Genomic DNA, 25,871 nt, shown 5'->3' on the forward strand with positions numbered 1-25,871 from the left:
GCAAGTGCGCTCTCAGACAGACGGGCGGACGGACAGACGGATAGCGGGGGCTTCGTTATAAGGTCCCATAGGCACCCTTGGGGTACGGAACCCTAATTAAGTTTTTCCAACTTTGTAACCTTCGTTATGCGTGCTCCTGTTAGATTGTATCGAATTCTGTAGTCATTGCAAATAAGTAGTTTATTTGAAACAGGCGCTTATTTGGATATCTAACTATTTAGTCGTTTTGAATTCGGCTGTTTGTTAATGGGTTTCTTCATTCTTCTCAGACGAAGGCACGTTTAGAACCCTCGTAGCTTTTATTGAGTTGACGTAAATTCATTACCATTGTCTTATGTCTATAAATAGTATTATCAACTTGAAAAAATGAAATATTGCCATTCAAATAAATAATTTGCCCAGTTTGAAAAACAAATGTTTGAATCTTTTTAAATATTTTGAGGAATTCTAACGGGATTTAAAAAAACCTATATCCACGCAGGCAAGTCGTGGGTATTAGCTAGTTATATGTTAAAAGCAAATAGGCCACAGCCCTCAGCAATGAGAAATTTGATGTATATGAAAGGAAAAAGTGACTGACTGACTGACTGATCTATCAACGCACAGCTCAAACTACTGGACGGCTCGTGCTGATAGGTAGCTACTTGATGGGTTTACGACGAAGGCATCCGCTAAGAAAGGGTTTATGAAAATTCAAACCCTAAGGAGGTAAAATAGGTTTTTGGTGTAGGTATTTGATTAGGTAAGTCACGGGCAGTGGCGTGCAGCTGATAGAGGCATAAACGCACTGCTTACCCTTATTGTAATAAATCAATGCTTATTTTTAATTAAAACCTGCCGGAAAATAAGTTCATGCCTAAATGCATACCCTGGCTTGAAATCCTGTGCACGCCACTGGTCACGGGCATAAGCTAGTCAGTTGTAATTAGCTAGGCACTTATTTACGTGCTCTTCCTTTGATCGCATCAGTAAGAGGACAATAATTCCAATCTTGTTTTGGTAGAAAAAGTGTAAATAGAAAGACCGTTTCCTTCATCAACGACATACAATAGTTGGCATCAACCTTGGGGTAGGAAATTGATTTAACACAATCGATCACAAAAAGTGGTAAGTGACGTAAATTGTGAAGGCCATTCAACATCATTACCCATATTAAGTACTAGCTTATCTCCGCGACTTCGTCCGCGTGGACTACACAAATTTTGAACCACATATCCTATACTCATAAACCGTAATAAGTAGAGAGTTAAAATTTTCAGTGTGTATAGTCCGTACAAAATGACTTCTCATGTCATGTCAAAAGCACGGTTCACCTTTAACCCTTAATAAGGACTAAAATCGTACTTTTGACCTGAAATTTTACACATAAAGTTAAAATGGCGCGTGAAAAGTCATTTTTCACGCATTATAGTGTGTTTCATTTTCCTACTACTAGATTCTAGTTAGAAATAGTATAGTAAGCTGTAGTAGTATGCGTGTGGTGTTTGCCTAGATGGCGCTAGTTGTGATTTGCATTGCGCTATATCACTGAAACTTTCATTGATGGATAAGGGCCAAAGTTATTTTACAAAAGTAGAGGATTGGCTACAGTCGTCCACAAGCGCACGTGCCCCACACCTTTTGAAACTGCCCTGGGTTTTTGTGGAAAAACCCCACCCAGTTTCGCCCGCGCGCTCTGTCTGCGCGGAGGAGAGGCCTTGCACCCCGAGATGCCCGATCTCACCAGCCGGTGATCGATTGGGCAGCGCAACGACTGCTCCCACGCGCCGCTAGAGCCGCGCGAGGATGGACAACCGTCCATCCACCTCCAAAGGCCCTTCTCAGGGCCAGCAACGCGATCCACGACGAGCGAGAAGGCAGCAAGCCTCGACGCAGGAGCGAGCGGACACCTCCGCCCCCCGCAGACCGGCTGCTGCCCCCCCTCGCCCCGCCGCGCGCAGCTCCCTCCGGACGCCCGACGTTGCAGCCCCGCCAACCGTGGCGGTCGGCTCCGTCGGGCGCGCCCCCGTCGTGCCCGCCGCGGCACCGTTAGCTGCGCATGCTTCGCGCGTCGCACCCGCGAGTGCGCTAGACGTTGTAGCCCCGCATGGCTCCGTCGCGCGCGCTCTCGTACCATACGCCGCGTCGCCGGTCGCGCACACATCGCGCGCCGCACCCGCGCCCGCCGCGATAACCGCCACGCCGCGCCCGCTGTCGATGCCTTCGCTCGACGACAGCCCGATGGACGCCGAGACAACGGTCCAACCACCCAGACTCCGGCAGGATGAAGCCTATCACGCCGCGATCCTGGCTCTGGAAGGATTGGATCGCCGTGCGCTCCCTAACCGCAGGCAGCGCACCGACTCCGAGGAGGACGCACCCGCCGAGGCGAAACGGTTCGCCAAGACGGTCCCCCCTCGCTCAAAGACGCCGACGACCCAGGCTCCGCCGCCGGCCCCGCGTTCCTACGCAGACCGTGCAGGAGCAGCGCCGTCACCGAAGCCCGCCACCGCCGCCGCCCCTTCCGGCGGCGCTCCACCGAGCACGCCAGCGCCAAAGAAGCTGCGTTACCCGCCGCTCATCGTGGAGAACCTGCCTAACTGGACCTTCCACTTCAAGGAAATCAAAAAACAGTTAGGCAGAAACCCCGCAGCCCGCCCTTTCGGAAAGGGCATCAAATTCACTCCGCAAGAGGACCAGGAATTCCGTCTAGTCCAGCGGTACCTTACCGCCCTGGAGGAGGCGGAGGGAATTTCCTGGTTCTCCTACTCACTGCTGGCCGAGAGGAGTTTGAAGATCGCAATCCGCGGTCTTCCCATCAACACCGAGCCGGCAGAAATCGAGGAGGAACTCCGCCAGTTGGGGTTCGAACCCGAATACGTGCGCCAGATCAAGGCGAGGAAAGGCAGGCCAGGCTGCCTCTTCTTTGCCACCCTCCGGCGCACCGCCAACACGATTCCCGCCATCTACGACATCAAGGAGCTGCTCTGCATGCCGGGAGTCTGCATCGAGGCCTGGAGAGGGAAGAAGGGCCCCTCTCAGTGCCACAGGTGTCAGGGCTTTCGTCACGCTTCGAGCAATTGCCACAGACGGCAAGCCTGTGTAGCTTGCTCAGGAGAGCACAGCGCAAAGGACTGCCCGAGACCACGCGAGACACCAGCGACCTGCGCAAACTGCGGAGGCAGCCACCCCGCAAACCACGTCGGCTGTCCCGTGTTCCGAAAGGAGGCACGGAACAGACGCGCGGGCACCGTGGCGGCCACAGTCCCAGGACCACCGCCGCGCGCCGAGACAAACGCAGGCTCGAATCTTCGGACGCCAGCGAACAACCCGAAGCCCCGAGAGGACACCAAGGAAGCTCCTGGGAGGAAGAGGAGAGGCCGTAGGCGCAGGAGAGCGACGTCGCAAACCCGCGCCCCCTCTCCACCCGCCCAGAGACCCAGACCCGCCGAGGGAGTCCCGCCTCAGCCCGAGAGGACCGCCGAACCGAGCGTCGCGGCCATTAAAGCCGTGGCGTTCGAGGCGCTAGAAGACGTTTTCCACGCCATCAAAAATGGCGGGGAAGACCCGCTCCTGCGCATCCTGGAGGGATTGCGTCGACTCGCCGCCTTCACCGGCGAGGCCCAACCCACCGTGGACGCCAGAGAGGAAGATGAGACACGCGCCACATAGATGCCCCGGAGCGTGTCCTCCGCACACGTCGACCACCTTGCTGGGCTTCCCACAAGCGGGTTCCACCCGGCAAGGATGGATCACGACGGCGTGAGGACCGCTCCCAGCTCTTTCTTCCTCACCGAGGGAGAAAGCCCGTAGGCCCATGGGCCTCCCCAAGGACCCTGGCGTCGTCACGCCAGGCGGCAGATCCCCACGAAAGAGGCCAATGCCTCGAACGTGCTCTCCCGCGCCCTTGCGGGCGCGCGAGCTTACTACGCCTGTACAAAACTAACAACAAACAACTAAACAAATTTAATATTTTTGTAAAGTTATACCACCATGGTAATACTTTAATAAATATAATATAATTAATCATCATAAAGCATTAAGTCTTAACTGAACGTCATTGAATTCATTATATTTTAAACTCTTCTGAGGAAACTTGCATACCCGAGAGTTCGCCATAATGCTCTCAAAGGTGTGTAATGTGAAATGTCCGTCAATCTGCGCTTGGCCAGCGTGGTGAACTGTGGTCTTAACTCTTCTCATTTTGATAGGAGACCCGAGCTCAGTAGTGGGCCGACGATGGGTTGAGATGATGATCATACAAAAGCAGATTATTTTTACCCTGTTGTTACGTTTATTAAATAAAAAAATTGTCTAGCTACTAAGAGCGGGGGCACACGATGCGTTGCGGCAGCGCGGGGGTGCGGCGCCGGAGCGTATGTCGCTGCGTCGTCTTGTAGGTACATAGAAATATCTGTGGCATGTCACACGATGCGCTCCGGCGCCGCACCGGACTTGCAACCACCGAGATGAGGCGGGGAGAGGTGAATGCGTTGCGACGTCGGAGCGGCACCGCTCAGTTGATACTGTCCAATGCTGCTACGGCGCTGCTGCGACATACCAACGTTGTGGCGCCGCACCGCTCGTGTGCCCGCTGATACGGTGAAATCTTTGCGGTGCGACGCCGCAATGCATCGTGTGCCCCCAGTCTGGCTCTCAGTAGAGAGAAACGTAAAGAAAAAGGTTAATAGAGCCTTAATAGCTCAACCGGTAAAGGAGTGGACTGAAAACCGAAAGGTCGACGGTTCAAACCCCGCCCGTTTCACTGTTGTCGTACCTACTCCTAGCACAAGCCTGACGCTTAGTTGGAGAGGAAAGGGGAATATTAGTCATTTAACATGGCTAATATTCTTTAAAAAAAAAAAAAAAAATTTGACACATAAAGTTAAAATGGTGCGTGAGGAGTCATTTTTTACGCATTATATTTCTATTGCCGCTAAAACAATGAACTATACAAAACCAAGAAGACAAATTTTAAAATGGCCTTCATACAAATTAAAAATAAAAATATCAAAAGTAGGTACATAGTCTTATAATCTTGTTCTATGGTACGGAACCCATCCTGCGCGAGTTCGACTCGCACTTGTGTGGTTTTTTTGAATTAGGTTTTATTTTAAAGGTTAATGAATTATTCAACAAAAACCGGTAGAATAATAACCAGATCCAGCGGTTGTGTTACGAAACTTGCTGTTATTAAATGCCTAATCGAGATCGTCGCAAATCTAAACTTAGTGTCCGTTCACACAGACCGGCTCAACCGGAGAGCAGATTTTGATAGCGATTAAAATAGAGTGTTGGATAGTTGAAATAAATTACATATCACCTCTATATTTTTCTTGGACGATCTAATTCTAACCTAATATTTTTACATATCACCTCTTTTGTTATTGAGAATGCCGGAGAGCAAACCTTACGCGGTTAGTGTGAAAAAATAAAAGGAGCCGACCGGCTACGTATGATTTCTGATGACGCGCTCTTCCGCTCTCGCGCAGCCGAACAGCTCCGTTTGCGTACTCTTTCAGTATAGTGCTCTTCCAGCCGGTCTATGTGAAACAAAGCTTGGTCGCTCCGGCCAGTTCCAACCGTACGCGCGCCGGAGGTCTGTGTGAAAAGAAGAGCACCGTCCGATTCTGTCCTAGCCGGTCTGTGTGAACGGACACTTAAACTGTACAGTGCGACAAGGCTATCTTGGCGCGTGACGAAAATCGGAACTAACGTTGCCGTCAAGTGTTTGAACCCCTTTGTTCTTGTTTGCATATTCTTAACCTTTGTTCTCCTACAGCCCCCCCTGTCAATGTTCATTTAAGTGCCAATGCAGCCTTTTCGCAATGTACCTAAGTGGTGAAGTTTTAATTTAATGGAAGCATTTTATTATCGCTGTTTAAGGTGTTAGAGAATTTTTCATACTTATGCTTTTAGCACACCGTCGGATTTGCACGCGGTATGTAAAAAGACAATAACCGTGTTAGCAAATAATGCTTAATAGTAAGTACCTTCCATTAGGTATAATATACGTTACGGGTAAGGTTGGAAGTTCGAATATACTTAGGTTAACCCGGGTTTACTTAGTATTACCCAAGATTTTTGGGTAATGTCCAAATATTAATGAAAATAAGTTTTAATTCGGGGCTTACCCACTCATTTACTACTCACCTAGGTGTATCCAATGCTTACTGGGTACCTAATGTTAGAAACTATTGTGATTATCGCCTTGATTGCAAGTCAGTGTTTGGCATACTGACCAGAAATATTTCCGTGCTTGGACCAAGTACAAGTTACAACCAGCGATATATCATATAACTGGATATAACAGAGTGTGTACTTATGTGTATCAGCGACTACAGAAAGACAAGACTCGATCTGTTGTCAAAAAAATATTACAAAGTAATAAGCGAAGTGAGCTTGTGAGGTTTTGCTCTAAGTCAAATGGGTATAATTAATGATAAAGGAGTTTATAAAATTCTGACTAAGTACCATAGAAGCGCTACAGAGGAGGGTTGAGTTTCATGGTCAAAAAGTTTATTTTATGCCAAACTAGCTGATGCCCGCCACTTCGTCCGCGTGGATTTACATTTTTAAAAATCCCGCGGGAACTCTTTGATTTTCCGGGATAAAAAGTAACCTGTGTGTTAATCCAGGGTATAATCTATCTCCATTCCAAATTTCATCCAAATCCGTTCAGCCGTTTTTGCGTGATCGAGTAAAAAACATCCAAACATCCACACTTTCACATTTATAATATTATTAGGATTGTGATAAAGAACTAGGTTTTCGATATTATGTATTTGTAATTAGTGCACAAATAGTTTTTTTCCGTGGCTTCGTGCGCGTGAATTGGTTATTTTAAAGATCTTGTTGTTATTATCTTAGTGGGGTAATTTTCCGTTAGATATTTTACCCTTAAACTAAATCGCAATTAATTTATAAATTACACGGTAGTAAATAACGTAGTAAAACAATTCCGCGTGGGTGTGTTTCGTTGAATTGACAACTTGTTCTACCTAGTGCGAATGGTAGGTTTTCGATAGTGCATGCAGACACCGCGCAGAGTTGCCACTGTTTAAACAAAATATGTTTAAAACAAGTGTTTTTAATTTTAAAAAAACCGGCCAAGTGCGAGTCAGGCTCGCGCAATGAGGGTTCCGTACTACAGTCGTATTTTTTCGACATTTTGCACGATAATTCAAAACTATGATACATAAAAATAAATAAAAATCTGTGTACCTTTCATATGATTACCCCACTTGATATAGTCACTCACTTCGAAAGTTGAAAATACTAAATATTAGTTTATGACCACAATTTAATTTTTTTTGTGTGATCTAACCCTAAATTCACGGTTTTCAGATTTTTCCCCAAATGTCAGCTATAAGGTCTACCTACCTGTCAGATTTCATGATTCTAGGTCAACGGGAAGTACCCTGTAGGTTTCTTGACAGACAGACAGACAGACAGACAGACAACAAAGTGATCCTATAAGGGTTCCGTTTTTCCTTTTGAGGTACGGAACCCTAAAAAGGTTTTTGTAACTTAGTACTTAACTGTTTTTTCCCAACCATGAGTGCGAGTGTGTCATTTGAATAGGTACAAATAATGCCGATTTAAAATGTCATGTACTTATCTCTTGTATAGTTTAAAACACAGAAGATATTTATCATGCTTTCTCCTTGTAAGTACCTACCTACCTAATTAACTACTAACTAACTAAACTAAACTAACTACTAAGTAAAATATCGTTCTATACATATTTTTCTCTCCCATGCTGACTCTCCCCGTGCCTTAATTTATATTCTGGTTTGTTATAACTAGATAATGCACACGATTTTTTTCCACGTCTTTAGTTTTTACAAAACCCGTGAGAACTCCTTGATTTTCCGAATAAAAAGTAGCCTATGCCCTTTTTGGGATACAAGCTATTTCTGTACCAAAATTCGTCAAAACTGGTTAAAAGGAAAGGCTATAAAAAGGTGACAGAAAGACAGAAAAACACACTTTTGCACTTATAATATTGGTATAGATATTGGTTTTCGGAAACGGCACTAACGATTTGGATGAACGTATTTGAAATTTTTATTTTTTCCAACAAATCGACAGACACCGGTCGCGCCCAGGTATATTAATACCAAGTAGGTACTTACTCCGAAAGTCCCTTTCTATCAGAAAACTTGAATAAAACACTTTTAAGCCTGAAACACACACAATGCGCGACGGGAACTACACTGAACGTATGCGTACAGTTCATAAAATATAAAATAATCACACTAAGCTGCAATATGAAACACCGACAGATCGCAGCTGCAACGCGCTTTCCGTGTCTCACTCACTCACTGACTGACTGACTAATCACGAAATCTCAGGAATTATAAAGCCTACAAACTTGAAATTTGGAAGGTAGATTCTTTCTAGGGCGTAGGTGTCAGCTAAGAAACTGTTTTGAAAAATTCCCCCCCTAAGGGTGTGAAAAGGGGGGTCGAAGGTTGTATGAAAGTCCTATGTTTTTGAAGTTAGAGACATGAAAATCGACTTTGAGGTTATTAGCTTTAAAAAATAAAAATCTGTATAAGTCAATTTGGAAAATTCCCCCCTTAAGGGTGGTAAAATAGGGGGGAAATGTTTTTATAGATTTTTTTTTACTATTGTTATTTTTACCTGGAGACGTAGGTTCTTTCTAGGGGGTAGGTATCAGATAAGAAAGGATCTAACTAAATTCTCCCCCTAAGGGGGTGAAATGGGGGTTTAAAAGTTATCTGAAAATCCTTTTTTTGAAGTTAGAGATATGAAAATTGGTATTTAGGTATTCTGGGTTCCGTGCCTTAAGGTGAGACTGAGTGAGTAGGTAAGTGCGGCCTTTTGCAGCGGGATTGAGATCTCCTGAGAAACCAGAAATTTTACGCGGACGAAGTCGCGGGCAACTGCTAGTAACTTATATTCCGAACCTTCGATCCTACTTCAAATATAAATTATAATTAATTTATGCAAAATCTTGATCAAATGTTTACCGACTTGTATTTTAATAACTTGATGGCTCCGAGTTCAAGCCCTTTTGATTCATAACTAGCATTTTAATTACATTTTGGATAAAACACAACACAATCGTGTTGTTTAATTATTTTATTGCAGTAACTCGTGTCCAATTTATATATAATTAATATGGCCAGTGACACAACATCATTATTTTAAAATAGTTTTAGGCTTCCACAGTTAAATAAGGAAAACTTTAGAGTTTTGTTCTGTTCGTCCGTCCATTGCTTATTGCAGTAATTTTATTTAAAAACGTTTAACGTTCTATTAAGTCCAATTTTGCAAATGTTATACTTAGCTAATATAAACTTTGTTACAATCAATGTCTTGTTGCCTACTTCTACAGTAGATCTTTAATTAAATTAGCTTAGGCCCGTGACTTCGTCTGTGTGGACTATACAATTTTGAACTCTTGATTTTACCCCCTTAGAGATTGAATTTTCAATAAAACCGGCCAAGTGCGTGGTGGGCCACGCGCAGTGTAGGGTTTCGTAGTCACAACTAAGCCATGATAGTTTTCCTTTAAAGTTGATTATAATATATCCTACTACTACTGTGAATTTTTCACGTTCCTACATACTACCATTTGACTGATAAAGGGTTCCGTAGTAAACAAGGAACCCTTATAGTTTCGCCATGTCCGTCCGTCTGTCGATCCGTCCGTCCGTCCTCGGTTAATCTCAGAGACTATTAGTGCTAGAAATCTGTAATTTGGCATGGGTATAAATATTTATAACGCCGACAAAGTGATGAAATAAAATTGTAATCATTTTTTTAGGGTAGCTCCCCTACATGTAAAGTGGGGATGATTTTTTTTTTCTCGACTACCCCATAGTGTGGGGTATCGTTGAATAGGTCTTTTAAAAATTCTGTGGGTGTGGGAACATCATTTTTCGATTGTAAAATATGATGTTTTAAAGTGCTAATTTTTATTAGAGTCAAGTGTCCCCTCCCTTCTATCAGCCAAATGGTAGTATATAGGAACGTGAAAAAAATCACAGCAGTAGTATATACAATCAATTTTAAAGGAAAACTATCATGGCTAAGTAGGGTTCACGGGTTAAGGAGTTATATCTGTTTTTCGAGGATTGTGACTACGGAACCCTACACTGCGCGTGGCCCGCCACGCACTTGGCCGGTTTTTCATAACATTTTTTTGTGATAAATAAATTATCTATTTTATAATAAATAGTGTTATAAAAAATATTGTATTTTTATTTTTATATTTATTATTGTTAATTTATTGTTTTAATATTATTAAAAACAATAAATTAACAATAATAAATATAGTAGTAGTAGTAGTAAAAAAAGTCTAATTAGTAAATCCTACCTTTTTTCATATAGATCAAAAGAAATCCAAAAGTAACACTTCAGATTTTCAGTAACGTAGGATAACTGACGGCGCGCGGCGGCACGCTACGTTCCGAAACTAGTACGATAGAGCTCTACGACCTTTAGAACTAAACTAAAACGATGATTCAGGGCAAATAAAATAGAAAAGACATTGGAAGATCAAAGCTAGTTAAGTCCTACTTAGCTAACTATAAGTTAAATCACGCGGTTTTACCTATAGATATTTAAGTTTTGTTACTAAATTATTTATATTTTACTGATAGGATGATAGATTTCAAACATTTCAAACTTTTCAAATTTTTCTAATTTTCAAACAGACTTTTGACTGCTTATTTTTTTTCTTTTGAGAAATTGTAAGCGAAATTGGGTACCTTCACATCATCATCATCATCATCAACCCATCGCCGCCAGCTCACTCTCACTCCTCTCACTCTCAGAATGAGTGACTTTCATGCTGTATGTTAATTGTAGTCTATGTCCGTTTCTGGGATGCATCATGCAAGCTATCTCTGTAGGTACAGGTTGTCAGGGGGTGCCAGCCAGGTAACCTCCCCGTGTGCCCGAGTGTTGAGAGTCCCTTCCGGGGAAAGAGTAGCGCTTGGGCCGGTGTACCCTGGTAACATGGTAAGCAATTTCTCTTCATGGGTTATTGGTGTTAGTCATGGCTAATTGACCTGGCAGGGATGGGTGGAGTCCGCGCGTCCCTCTGAGTATGCCAAGCACAGGGCGCAGTAGACGCACCCATGGGACATAGCCCCAGGAGAGGAGGGTGTGGCTGTGATGAGTGTATCATCAGTCAGCACCCATCCAATCACTGGCTGCCCCACCAGTTTCTCGCCTGTACAGTTTGGTGTCGGGCGAGGAAGATGTTGAGGATGGGAAACGTGGAGATGGAACTGCCCTCCCCGCGAGCCCTAGCCCTTGGGAGGACCCGTGGATGATGGACACGGGGCAGTCTGTCGTTCACAGTGTAGTCCTTGGGTTGGTTAGCGTGCTGTGGTTCCGGCATGCCTCTAACGGTGTTTAGGGGTACGTAGTGCCCCAGTGGTGGGTCTGCTGTGACGGACATCCTCTGGCGGAGTAACGAGGCGTTAATGGTCCCTTGTGCTCCGTCGTTAGCGGTGGGGTGGAACTTCGTGAGGTTTTTAGTCGGTAGGAGTCCAACATAACCACTGTGCTCCCCCGTGGCCGGTGATATCCAGGATGGATTTTGCTCACGAAAAGAAAGAAAAAAAAAAAGGTAGGTACAGGTTGACTACTTATTCTAGGTAAGTAATAAATTAGTAATGACAAATGAAACAACCGATACAATTGTAATAATAATATATTTGTCCGCTAACTGCACCAACAAACCGAACATGTTAACGCGACAATAAACATTTTGTCTAACACACAACTCGCGGTAATACTTACTTACTTAAACTATACAAGAGAATATTATAAATACACCTAATACAATATTATATCAGCACCTCCTTAGAAAAAAAAACAATGTTTTTGCCTGTAAATTTGCAATTTTCTGATTTCCACCACTATGATTAGAATGCCCTTCCGCCTTTTATTTTTCCTTCTATATAATATAATATTATACCTAAGTAACTGCTAAATCAAATTACCAAGAAATATTGCTTGCTGTCTTACTAATAATTGTGTAATATGTAAAGAAAAGGTTGGTACTTAGTTCTTAAAATTGAATCAAATCTATACTAACGGCGGTTACGCACTCATCCGATCCGAGTCCGTGAAAATACGTTCCTTTTTGTTTTGTACGGGAGCTTATGACATAATATGTCGTAGATAATCGCTGGTATAAGGTATTCTCACGGATGACGGATAGAACTCGGATGACGGAATTGCAGTGCGTAATTGCCGTTAGCGTATCAGTATTCGATAACGAATTTCGTAATCAAATTAAAAGGGATGTAGGTACTTAATCCCAAAATTACCTAGGCTCGACACTCATTGCGGGAGAGCTGCAGCCACGCGACGCAAAGAGTATTTTATAATGTTGCTAAGTAAACTGAACTTTGTCTCAACTACATTTTACATTATACTGCGTAGATAGATATACATTTATCTACTAGTATTTTTGAGGCAAATTCAACAAAAACACAAATTGATATGTAGTTATATAAACCTACAGTACATTGTGGAGATAAGGATTCATAATAGATTTTTATATTTTATTCATAAATAAAATATTTTGACCTTATAGGCATAATGATTGTTAGTAATACAAATGACTGACTGAAAACTTATTTAAAGTAAAATAAGATCGATTTGTCAACACATGAGTAATACAGCACAGTGGTTCAAGTACTTGCAGTAGAACCTGTCAAGTATGGTACTTGGCGGGGTTATTTGCTAAATAAGTGATCATCACTGAATGAAAGCCACCAAACTCATTTGACACTTATTTATCCATTGAAGGTTTCCTAATTTGTCTTCTGCTTCTTATTTTTCTGTGTAAAGCCACAAAGCAAAATAAGAAGCAGGAGAAAAATTAGGAAAAGTTCCTAACTTTTATATGGCCCAGTGAAGCAGCAATGTAGAATCAATTAATGTCAAATGAATTTGATGGCTGTCATTTAATGATGATTACTGGGTTATCAGGACGTTATTGGTGCTAGTCTGCTATGGGTGCACTACCAGTTTACAAAGTTACATTTTTAGAAAAAAAAAATCTTCACCGCATCGCTTCGCTTCCGCGCTGCACTAATTTGCTTTGAGCCTGATATTTCAGAATTATTCTTGGCTATAATAATTGAAGATGTAAATTAAATTATAATTATAGTGAAACTCATAGGTACCTACCACATTTATTACGACTAGCCTGTAATCAAGTTATTGGCTAGTAGGTAATTATTTAGATGTTTATGCATATTGCTTGGATTCTTGACATTCATATCGCAGAAAATCTATCACGTAGGTACTTCGCTACGACAATGTATATTATTATGTTACACCTACGCACCTACGTCTTTTTGTTATTTTTATTTATTTTGCACGTGTAAAGGTACGTGCAATTATTTCTACACTAGTTGATGCACGCGACTTCGTCCGCGTGGACTTAGCTTTTGGGAACTCTTCAATTTTCTGAGATAAAAAGTGGTCTATGTCCGTCCCTGGGATGCAAACTATTTCTGCACCTACGTACTACGTTGGAATCGTTAAACGGATGGGCTGTGAAAAGCTAGCACACAGACAGACAAACAGACATACTTTTGCATTGTGCTCTGTATGTCACCGATTAATGAAACTTTAGCAATCATCATCATTAATTAACCCATCGCCGACTGTGATTTGTTTGTGTTGATTGGTGCCTCAAAAATATTGAGATTTTCGTGTCTGTCATTGGTATGGAATTACTTAACAAAGAGAGCGCTAAATACTAACTTCTTTCCGTGGATAATAATACTCCAGGAGCAGGAAAAGCAAGCAATACACACCACCATCCATAGATAAAAGACTTCTGTAATCTGTGCCACCATCCATATCTTCTAGAACACACTCTACGTACGTTTCACTCCGACACCGGAGCATTGTCAGGAGATCCACATTTTGCAATTTTGCATTGTAGAGTCTTCTCTTGTTTCTTTAGTAGTAGGAGGGCGGTCGGTACATATCGTGTGCTGCTCGTTGCACTACACAGATTTATCTGTTTGAATTAAAGCTTGTAGTTCGTTGAGTAAATGCGTTCCTTCTTCGTTTTAGATACTGCGGGGTTATAAGGAAGATCGAAAAAGTACTAAGGAGGTCTGAAAGTTAAAACCTTTCAAAGAATCCATACAATCGAGGATTTACATACCTAAATAAATTACATTTAGATTACATAATATACGATAGATTAGATATAGTAAAAGTTAGATAATAACTTAATGATTTAATGATACGTAGATTAAGATACACGTAAGTAAATTAGCAAAGGCACAAAGTCAACGTATCCGAGCTTAAGAAGAAATTATATAAATAGGTATATCAGGGGAGACTGGGGACAGACCGTCTATGTGTAACAAGTTTTTTGTTTTTTTTTTGAACAGCAATACAATTTAATTATCTTAATTATTTAATTTACAGGTCAATACAAAAAAAAAATAGTTTTATATAATTATCTAATGCCCATTTTAGTTATCGTGTAACAATTCGTTGAGGATTTGAGGATGAGGATATACAGCCCAATAAGCACCATAAATTATTGATTTTAAGCTTATTTCGTGGTTTAACAACATATTTTAGTTCGCTTCTGTCCACGACAGCTCGAACTTCTCGCAGCACCGCAGTCCCGTCGTGACCACGACCCGTGCAAAATATCGACAAATAAAGACTACAAACTAATCGTGGTATGTTCAGTGCGACAAGGCTCTCTTGGCACTTGAATGACATTGACCAGGGGAGCGCTGTTGGAGAACAATGGCTTAGAATATTCAAACAAGAACAAAGAGGACACTTGAGGGAAATGTTAGTTCCGATTTTCGCCACGCGCCAAGATAGCCTTGTCGCACTGTACCCGTTAATCTACATTAAAATAAGCACCATAAAGCATAATATAATGCGTACAAAATGAGTTTTCACGCGCCGTTATAACTTTATATTGTGTCAACTAGCAGTTGGCCGTGACTTGGTCCGCGTTATCATCATGATCAACCCATAGCTGGCCAACATCGAGTATGGGTCTCCTCTCATAATAAGAAAGGTTTATTCCATAGCCTGCTACGCCGGCCCAGTGCGGATCGGTAGATTTCACACACCTTTGAGAACATTATGGAGTACTCTCAGGCATGCAGGTTTCCTCGCGATGTTTTCCTTCACCGTTAAAGCAAGTGACATGTAAAAGTGCGTACCTCCGACCAAAATTAATTTCGATTTTGTGCATGCCGCATTTTCCCAGCCTTTTAATGCTCTTATATTTTGATATACTTAGCTAAATTATTAATTAAATAAACCAAAGCAATAAACTATTACATTTAACATAAAGGTATGATTCCGAACCACGCTGCACGCAGCAGTGCTGTCGCGGCACTACTGGTCCCCATACAATCTCTATAAGCTTATATGACATTACATTCCGAGCTAGGCAGCAATGTCGCGGCAGAAATGTAGCGGATCGGTGTGGCACTACTGAAAGCCATAAAGCAAATTATGAAGAAGAAGAAATATAGCGGAACAATGCTGCCTAGCTCGCAATGTAATCTCATATAAGCTTATAGAGATTGTATGGGGAGTGGGGACCAGTAGTGCCGCGACAGCACTGTTGCGGCAGCACTGCTGCGTGCAGCGTGGTTCGGAATCATGCCTTAAGACGTAAGTATCTGACGCCAGTTTACCAGAGATATATAAAATTGTTTAAATAGAGATACGAGTGTAATAGGTATAATAAATATAACGAAACGCTTACTTTAATCTTAAATCACGAGAATATTCCAATGGAATAGATTCGAATTTCTAACGCATTATTATACGTTTTACATAATAAGTAGGTACAACATTTTTATATTTTATTTCACATTTTATCTTATGTTTTATAATGTTAAATATTATGTTCCGGTACGATGCCGTGTAGAAACCAAAGGGGTATGGGTTTAATAAAAACTGCCATACCTCTTCCAGGTTAGCCCGCTTTCATCTTAGACTGCATCATCACTTACCACCAGGTGAGATTGCAGTCAAGGGCTAACTTGTATCTGAATAAAAAAAAAAAAAAATTATTTATCTTCATTTCAACTTTTCGCTTTTCGCTAATACAAAACATAAAAAGTACGCTTAAACATATTTTGATAAGACTTTTTGTATTTCAAAATCAAGTTACGTACAAGTATTACCACTTTTTATAAGTTACGCCATAGTATGTGACAGGTCAAGATTGCAATCGGGATATGAGGCAGGGGGACGCCCCGCATACCAGCACAGCGCCCGTGTTCGCCCACACCGGGTTAGCGCGGGGGCTGTGCGGGTGTGAGGGGTGTTCCCACACCGATTGCCATCTCGACCTGTTGCGTACTATATACCTGCACAGAAATCCTATTTTTGAATGGCGCGAAAATATTTCAACAGTTTTTTTTTTATTTTTTATTTTGTTTATTTGAAAGTAATCAACAGCGTAAATACATAATTATTATTTAAATTTAAATCTAGGTATAACAGAAGGCCAAAAGAGATAACTTAAAATTATAATTAAAACTATTTTAACAGAATAGATTTAGAATAAATGTAGAAATTTAGAATAAATTTCGTACGTGAAGATTGGATGCCGACCACATTATGGTGCCAACGTCCATGGTTTCTTGCTGTTCAGTGTTAAAAAGGCGAAAGAAGGAACAAGGCTGTTGTAACCCTGTTCCAGAATATTCTCCAAAATAATATATCCGATAAAATACCAACAAACAGACTACATTGCGCCGGTGCTGTAAGCTAAGCAATTTCATCTGCGTAGGTAAGTGCAGATTGATCGCCTCTATAATTAATTGGGATGATGACTATGTCAAAAATAAATTATTTCTTGGGAACTATTAAATAGAGGGCCTTCCATAATTCGTAAAACCCGTTCCGATGTTAGTTTTAAGTTTGCTAACCATTTTTAATTATAGATTTAACTAAAAAAGTACGTCAAATTACTTCAAACGTTTGTGACGTCACATCTATGCATTTCATATAAGCTCCCTTACTAAGCAAGCGTTTAGACGTTTGATAAAAGTCGTAGATTTGACTATTACGGTGGTGACGGCGATCCATCGAGTCGAGCTATCCCAAAGGTGGCAGCAATATGCCAGTGCCAGTGCCAGACCGAACCTGAGCCTGATAAAGAGTGGCGTTGTTTTACAGTCAAGTATACCTACCGCTTCACCTTGCATAACAGAAACACGGCTTAGGTAGGTCAATAGGTAGAAACTCTCTTTAATTTTTCCAAGTAACAGTGAACCTTGAAAGAGTAAATTACGGAAACGATGAGCAAAAAACTACTCGATAGGTAATTGTAATGTTTTCATGCAGTGTTCGATCGATGAACGTAAAAAAAAGAACTGTCCAGAACCATTTAGTGGGCATTTACATTGTACTAAGGCATTTTTTTTGTACAGTCGACTTTTTATTACCTACTAGATGATTGAGAAATTATTTCCCAGAATAATCCTATCTATTAATATTTTAAGCGCGAAAGGATTGAACTTGTTTGCACCTACCTACTACCTAATGATTTTAGGTACATATGTACGTTAGGATTTCGTGGTACCTACGTAGGTACCACATGATATTGTGTGTTGTGGTAGTTGTGGTGTAGATACTACCTAGACCATAATATTGTTTCACATTCTAACTATATGTGCATATTTTAGACAGTAATTCGATTTTCTATCGTTTTGCGTATTAATTTTTATTCGATTATTCTTTGTGAAGACGACTAAATCGACAATCAACGGTTGTTCAATTGTTCGATTGTTCGATTCAATCGATTGTGTTTTTTGTTTTGCAACAATCGTCCATTAGTGCAGGCGCTAGAGGTAGTTGAGTATGCAAAAGCCGAGTGACGGCAACTATGACCGGATTTTTATTTCTGAGACCCTTAAATAATAACAAAACACATCTTGCCGCCAAGTTTGACGGTCCCTCCCTTCACATTCCCTCTTCGCCCATACATTACTTATTGTTCATTTGGTTATGAACGTGACTTACGTCCACGACTAATGACTAAGCCGTCTTTACCAGAGTCATTAATTCCACCATAATATAAATGTACTGCAAATTGTCGCACAATGTCTTGTAGTTGCAAAAAATGAGAATTATTTTGTACTAGGCCGATTATTGAATTTTTTTGATGCCTGATGAATTATTATTGTGATGCCCGCGACTTCGTCCGCGTGGATTTAGGTTTTTAAAAATCCCGTGAGAACTCTTTGATTTTCCGGGATGAAAGTAGCATATATCACTCTCCAGTCTCCGTCTGCAAAACAATCACTTCGATTCATTACACCCCTCAAGGCTCTCTAGATCTCTACCCGCCTTCTCCACTCCTGTCCTGCTGGCAAGTAAGTAAAAGTTAAAAAAATGAAAATGTGTTCATGAACAAATATTGCTATTTTCAACTTTTGAAGTAAGATTACTATGCCAAGTGGGGTATCGTATGAAAGGGCTTCACTTGTTCATTCTAAAACAGATTTTTATTTATTTTTAGGCATGATAGTTTTTGATTTATCGTGCAAAATGTCGATAAAATACGATTGTAGTAGGTACAAAACCGTCGTCCGTCAGTGCGCTAGTCTGACTCGCACTTGGCCGGTTTTTTAATATTATTTAAGAATCCATCCTCACTTTTACCACAGAACAAACTATAAATCGTTACGTAAATAATAATCATTAAAATTATTTTATATCATGTATTCAACACATTCCCTTTATGAATAAGAGTAGAGGGGGTGAAAAAAATGGACCCATGGCAAGATCAACATTCTTAATTTTTGCACTTTTCTTTCCTCAAATCCGTTGGCGAAATTCCGTACCTACTCACATTATGCATACTCACTTATGTCTAGCGCCCGGTCCTACATCGCTAGACCACAACATTTTATGTCTCTAGAAATAATAAATGACGTGTAGAATTATTTTGCTTGACCACAGATAGGTAACTATTTAAAAAGAAACTACTTAGTTACCAGCTTACAATCCGTTTACTATAACTTGTCCCCTGACAATTTCAACTTTTTCAATCGTTTTTTTAGCTTAACTGGCCAGCCCAGAACTATCATTATAAAGTATGAGGAACTATAGAACTGAGCTGCATGCGTACAGAACTGTCTTGCTCGAAAATGATCTGCTACCGGAAGTTAGCAGAGCATTAACTGCGATATTTTTGGTTAAAACGTTAGAACTATCTTTAAAAAGTATCAGGTACTCTAGAACTCTTCTGCATGCGAATAGAACTCCTTTTTATTTTTGATCTGCTGGCACATGCTCTGCTAATTCACCTATGCCTATGCACCACCACCACCATTACACCATGTGTGATTTGCACCATTGCAAATTACACAATGATAAACTCTAATTTCTAATGAATAAAGCAAACAAAACAATGGTGCCACCATGATGGCAGGGGACAAAGTTATAGTGAATGCTCTATAGTTAGGTAGTAGTTAGCTGACTTGTTATTTAAACAAAAGAGGAGGCTCTTAATTTACAAAAAGGAGCTTTATAAAATACCTTTTTGACTTAGTTATTTTGAAAATTGGATGATTTGAGAGTAATTAATGTACTTAGAAAGAACTCGAACTTTTACACAAAATCAAGAGTTTACACAAAAAATAAATTAAAAAGTCATTCCAAATTGAAGCACTTTCCACAATGTTTTTGTAAAAGCGTAGATATGTTTCATGTACCTACTAGCTGTTATTTTCAAAAAATACTGGCATACAACATAATTATGTACTTATTTTATAGAGCCAAATTAAATTATAAAGTTTTAATTTGTATTTCAATATAATAAGTAAAGAATCTACAGTAATATAAGCAGTAAACATTATCACTATTCACAAAATTCTAAATAACATGATAGAAATGTTATCTGCTCTCTTTAAGAGCCCGAAACCAATCAAAAAATGTGAGAACCCACATTTACCCACCTACATTAATACATTACATTTACCCATATTTTTAAGACCCCATGTAACTAATATACATGTAACATATTCGAGTAATATAAGCTTTCGTCACTAGTACACTTGCGAATTCTCAAGTTCTTTGGGCACATGACAAGGAAGAGTGGTACCATCGAAAACCTCGTGGTACAAGGTCGAGTGGAGTGTGCCCTCCACTCTCTGCAACAAACACGCCTGTCTCCGTATGCGCACATAATACCACCAACAGAAGTAGTGGAGGTAGATCGCACGAGCAGCAGTGAAGAATTCATACGCAAGACCACTCTGTCAAGAGTGAACGATTGAGAAGAAGAATATTTTACACGCCCATGCCACTTCTATACCTACTTATTTTGAATTCTGTGTAACTATCTTTATCCACGCGGCGCGAAACAGAGGAAAATGGAAAAACATCGTAGCAAAGATCATATCAAACGGGAGCCACGATCCTCAAAATTGAGGGAGCGACGTAGGAAGATCTTTATCAAAACAATTTGTAATCTAATTTAAAATCTCACTCATACGTATTGTAACCATTTTCAACAGTTTTGTGATACAAGTAAATATAAAACTAACTCTTGACTAGAGTAGAACTAAACTTTCAGTACCTATTAACGATAATATTAAAAATGTATATTATTTTGATTAAAAAAAATAGAATTGATATAAAAGTGTTTAAAATTGCCAAGTCCGGTTTTTTAGAATAATTTTTCACTTCCCAAGCCACAGGGGCTTACATGCAATTCGACAGATCAAAAATTTTCTTTTGTTACATTTAGGTATGCAAAAGGTATAATCTTTTAACATTACAAATTAAGACCGAAAATATTTAAATAAGTAAGTAAATAATTAATAAATCTATAATTATACCTATTTGCCATTAATACTTTAATGATATCAAGTTTTAAGAAATTGTATACCTACCTAGATCCGGAAACTTTATGGAATTTTTTTACATTAAGAAACCTCTTACAAAATGCACTTGTACATTATCCAAGCTACTTCAACAACTTAGTCTAAAATTTTTATATCATAATCTGAACAAAAATAACACTAACAACGTCTCTCTTTCTTTTGATATACTTAGGTACTTACCTAATTATCATTCGATTGGATTTTCTATTAAAAACCAAGCTCTTTAATGATATCTCGCATGTAAAATCAAGCCAAAAATTTGGTTTCTGGTCTATACCATCATTGAATAATACTATATTATTATTATCAGTAAAACAATGACTTTTACGTACTCGTATATATACACTATAACACGTTAGCGAATTTTGAGACTTAATATTTTAAGACGAATGAGTAAATTTTTTAGCTGAATTTATAGATAAAACGAATTTAATTAATACAAATCTCTATTTCTCTGCGACATATTCTAGAATTATTGTAAAAGTGTTTTTGTTGTTTTCATAACACACTTTGATTACGGCACTTTTTCTGCTTGAGGCATTTTGGTTTTAGTGCTCCGAAATAACTAACCCTTACGGTGGTTACGCACTCATTCGATCCGAGTCCGTGAAAATACGTTCCTTTTTGTTTTGTATGGTACCTTATGACACACTAGATGATGCCCGCGACTGCGTCCGCGTGGATTTAGGTTTTTCAAGAATCCCGTGGGAACTCTTTAATTTACGGGATAAAAAGTAGCCTATGTCCTTCCCCGGGATGTAAGCTAACTCTGTACCAAATTTCATAAAAATCGGTTAAACTGTTGGGCCGTGAAAAGCTAGCAGACAGACAGACAGACAGACACACTTTCGCATTTATAATATTAGTATGGATGTCGTAGATATTTTTTATATCCGTATTTTCACGGATTCGGATCGGATGAGTGCGTGATCGCTGTTGGGTAAGTATTTTATTATACTGTGATGACTGAGATGTGTGACACAACTTACAATATAAGCATTAAGCATTTTTCTTTCTTTCCTTTTTTTGGCGCATCACTTAGGACCTACCTGCTTATTAACCACTGGACCGATTGAGATAAAGTCTACTTAAAACTGATGTGCTGGTACGTTTTTTCAATTTTTAGGGTTCCGTACCTCAAAAAGAAAAACGGAACCCTTATAGGATCACTTTGTTGTCTGTCTGTCTGTGTGTCTGTCTGTCTGTCAAGAAACCTACAGGGTACTCCCGTTGACCTAGAATCATGAAATTTGGTAGGTAGGTGGGTCTTATGGGTGGTGGTGGGGCTTTAGGGGAAAAATCTAAAAACTGTGAATTTAGGATTAGATCACACAAAAAAATTAAATTGTGGTCATGAACTAATAATTAGTATTTTCAATTTTCGAAGTAAGATAACTATATCAAGTAGGGTATCATATGAAAGGGCTTTACCTGTGCATTCTAAAACAGATTTTTATTTATTTTTATGCATCATAGTTTTTGAATTGTCGTGCAAAATGTCGAAAAAATACGACTGTAGTACGGAACCCTCAGTGTGCGAGCCTGACTCGCACTTGGCCGGTTTTATAATAATAATAAATAAAGAATTTTTATTTCAGGCAATGAAAATACAACCCATAACAATATACACACACATCAGCGCGGCGGCGGGGTGATTTGTTAACTCAGTCATAATCCTAAAATAAAAGTTATCAAGCTCATTTTGACACTTATTTTTAATCCATTGAAGGTTTGCTACAAAATATTACTTTTATACCGCTCAGTGCAGCAGCAATGTAGAACAAACCAACCGCAAATAAGTTTGATGACTTTCATTTCGATTACAGTGTTAGCGAATTACCCCACTGTTCTATCAGATAAGTCTTACGAGCGCAACCGTGATCAAAAACTAGTCTCTTATAACAATTAATTACCTAGTCTTCTCGTCCTCTACTAAGACTGAATCGTCGATGGAATTTGAACGAAGATTTTCTCTTTTCATGTTTTTCTTCCGCTCCTTTGCCATCTACTAGATTATCAGCACTTTTGGCAACTTGGACGCTTTTTCTTCTATTCTTCATGGATTTAACTAATTTGTAGAACTTGCCTTTCTTCTTAGCAGGATCAAGGGTGAGATCTGACAATTCTTCTACTTCTACACTGAATTCTGATGATATGTCACCTAAGTCTTCGATACTGTGGCTTTCGGTCCCCTTGACTGGTACTTCTAGTTTACTCTTCGACGTGTTTGGCTTCGGTTCTGGTGGTGGTGGTGGAGCATCGGGGTCGACACACTATGGAAAATTAACGATATTATAAATATTTATACTTATCATAATTAACATTATAACGAAGACGTTGAAATACAGTCAGCAAAAATAAAATATCAAAACACTATAGCGTAAAACTGCTGTTCATTGTATGTACATCGGGGCTTCGCTATGAAGATCACATTGGTCTATACGGTAGGTCATCATCATCATCATCATGATCAACACATCGCCGGCTCACTACAGAGCACGGATCTCCTCTCAGAGTGAGAAGTCTTTTGGCCATAGTCTACCACGCTGGCCAAGTGCGGATTGGCAGACTTCACACACCTTTGAGAATATTATGGATAACTCTCAGGCATGCAGGTTTCCTCACGATGTTTTCCTTCACCGTTAAAGCAAGTGATATTTTAATTACTTAAAAACGCAATTAACTCCGAAAAGTTAGAGGTGCGTGCCCGGGATCGAACCCCCGACCTCCGATTGGAAGGCGGACGTCCTAACCAGTAGGCTACCACAGCATACGGTAGGTATTTGGTCTATATTGAGCACGGGTCTTCCCTCAAAATGAGAAGGGATTGGTCAAGTGCAGATAGGCAGACTTCAAACATCTTTTTACTTCACAGCTTAACATGTTGTGATGTGGAATGGAGAACTCGCCTCGCAAGCATGCAGGTTTCCTAACGCTGTTTTCCTTCACCATTTATAAAGCAAGTGATATATTTTAATAGCTCAAAATGCACATAATACCGAAAAGTTAAATGTTAGAGGTTCGAAAAGAGGACTGGGTTCTTAAGTACTAATATAGGCTATACCTAACCGCTTCTTACCACTAATTGTTCACCGTAAAAGGTTGGCTCACTTTTAGGCTGTTTTGTACTTGGGCAAATCTTGCCTGATATAAAGCAGCGTGAAAACATGGTTGGGGCGAACTTTCTTAGAAAGTGACTGTATACTTATACCATAGACCCCCTACAGATCACAGAGATTAATGAAATTACTGGTTCTATTATGGATATTGCTGTCTGTGGAAATATGAAATGACCCATAAAACAAAATATCATTTCTCAAAGAAGAATCGCGAAAGAACAAAGTACGAAATTATTTCTTTTGTGTTGAGTTAAAATTTCAGCGAAGTAAAAAGTGATGTCTTTTATAGGTCTTCGATAAAATTTCTTTTGAAATTAATCATTAGGTACTTTGCATTGGCACAACCACAACTTTGGCTTTACTGTTTCGAAATTCACGATCGAAACTTAAGTTACCTAATATCTACTTGACTGACAAGTACTTCGGTTCAAAGTACCTAACTATGGCACTTTGTGTAATTAGGTTTGCTCTTTTCTCGAAAGTAATAAAGGTTTCCTTTCGGAAAGCGATTACTTCAAAAGGCTGATTGGAACTTTGTACCTACATTGAGGAAATTTCGGGGGTTTGCGAAACCAATTTAGGTTTAATACCTATTTACTTTGACCTTTTGCGATTGGTGGTTTATGTAGTGGTTTAAAATATATAGAAACTAACGGTAACGAAATTTTCTCCCACTTGTTCGAAAATTGCTTAGTAGTTGCTTTTGTTTATTGTGTCCTCGCAAATGGGAGAAAATTACGATACAAGTCTTGGCAAAAGTAGTAATTAACAGCCTCGTTTAACTTAAAACGACTCGGCTCGCGCTTTTCTTGACTCTGTTCTTTTAAAATCACTTCAGAAATCCTCGGCTTCGCCTCGTCTTTCCTCGGTGGTAAATTCCTTTACGGACTGGACAGTTGAATCGTAAATAAATCTTCTGATTATCATTGATATCTAATTCACTTTGATTTTACAATCATTTATTTGCGATCTACAAGTGTCACTGACATTAAGTAATTTTGTGCGGAACAATTGATATTTTTTCACAAATAGCTGACCTGCTTCGTCAGAGTGGAATTTTTTAATTAAGTATCCTTTCCCTAAAAGCAAAAAACCTAAATGCAAAAATCCCAACTCTCTAGACCCACCGCTTTACATTGACATGCCAGCAGTTAGTAACATACTAAAATATATCAATGCCAGTCAGTATAATAGTATAAAATATGATTTAAGGGTTGGTTACGTAGAAAACACTGTTTATAATGATGCCGATGAATACAGTGGCTCTATTTCGAGTTACAAATTACAAGTAGAACCCTCTTTCCGAATGAGTTGGTATAATTTGTATAAAAACAACAACTTACATCTTCGAGTTTAATCCGATAAGGCGGCACTTGTTCTGGATTTCTCCAGGGCTTGAAGTAGGGAGTGTCAGTGAGGGCTTTCCAGCCCGGGTAGCGGCGAGCTGCTGCATGTAGCTGCTGCACCAGGCGAGGAGCTAGCTGTGCTGTTACCCTAAAATATCAATTGGTCTCGGGTTATTTTAAAGAATCATCATCATCATCATCATGATAACCCATCGCCGGGTCTTCTCTCACATTGAGAAGGGTTTAGGCCATAGTCTGCAACGCTGGCCCAGTGCGGATTAGCAGACTTTACACACATAAGCAAGCGTAGTGTGGGACGCCCTCCAGCACGATGGACCGACGATATAAAGAGGCTGGCGGGAAGTGGCTGGATGAGAAAGGCTGAGGACCGGGTGTGGTGGCGCTCTTTAGGGAAGGCCTATGTCCAACAGTGGACGTCCGCAGGCTGATGATGATGATGATGATGATGATGACACACATTTGAGAACATTATGGAGAACTCTCAGGCGTGCAGGTTT

General features: G+C 40.2%; 1 protein-coding gene across 1 annotated transcript in view; it reads right to left on the reverse strand.

Moving 5' to 3' along the window:
- Window positions 1–11,659: 11,659 nt before the first annotated feature.
- LOC117984241 (START domain-containing protein 10-like) overlaps window positions 11,660–25,871 on the reverse strand; it is a 54,643-nt gene continuing 40,431 nt past the window's right edge. The window contains exons 5-6 of the mRNA XM_034970863.2: window positions 25,351–25,501; window positions 11,660–23,161 (exon numbers count right to left, since the gene is read on the reverse strand). Of these exons, the coding sequence (XP_034826754.1) occupies window positions 22,802–23,161; window positions 25,351–25,501 (511 nt within the window). The 3' untranslated portion in view covers window positions 11,660–22,801. The remainder of the gene's footprint in view (window positions 23,162–25,350; window positions 25,502–25,871) is intronic.

This window comes from Maniola hyperantus, chromosome 8 (genome assembly GCF_902806685.2).
Source record: "Maniola hyperantus chromosome 8, iAphHyp1.2, whole genome shotgun sequence".
Taxonomy (NCBI): Eukaryota; Metazoa; Arthropoda; class Insecta; order Lepidoptera; family Nymphalidae; genus Maniola; species Maniola hyperantus.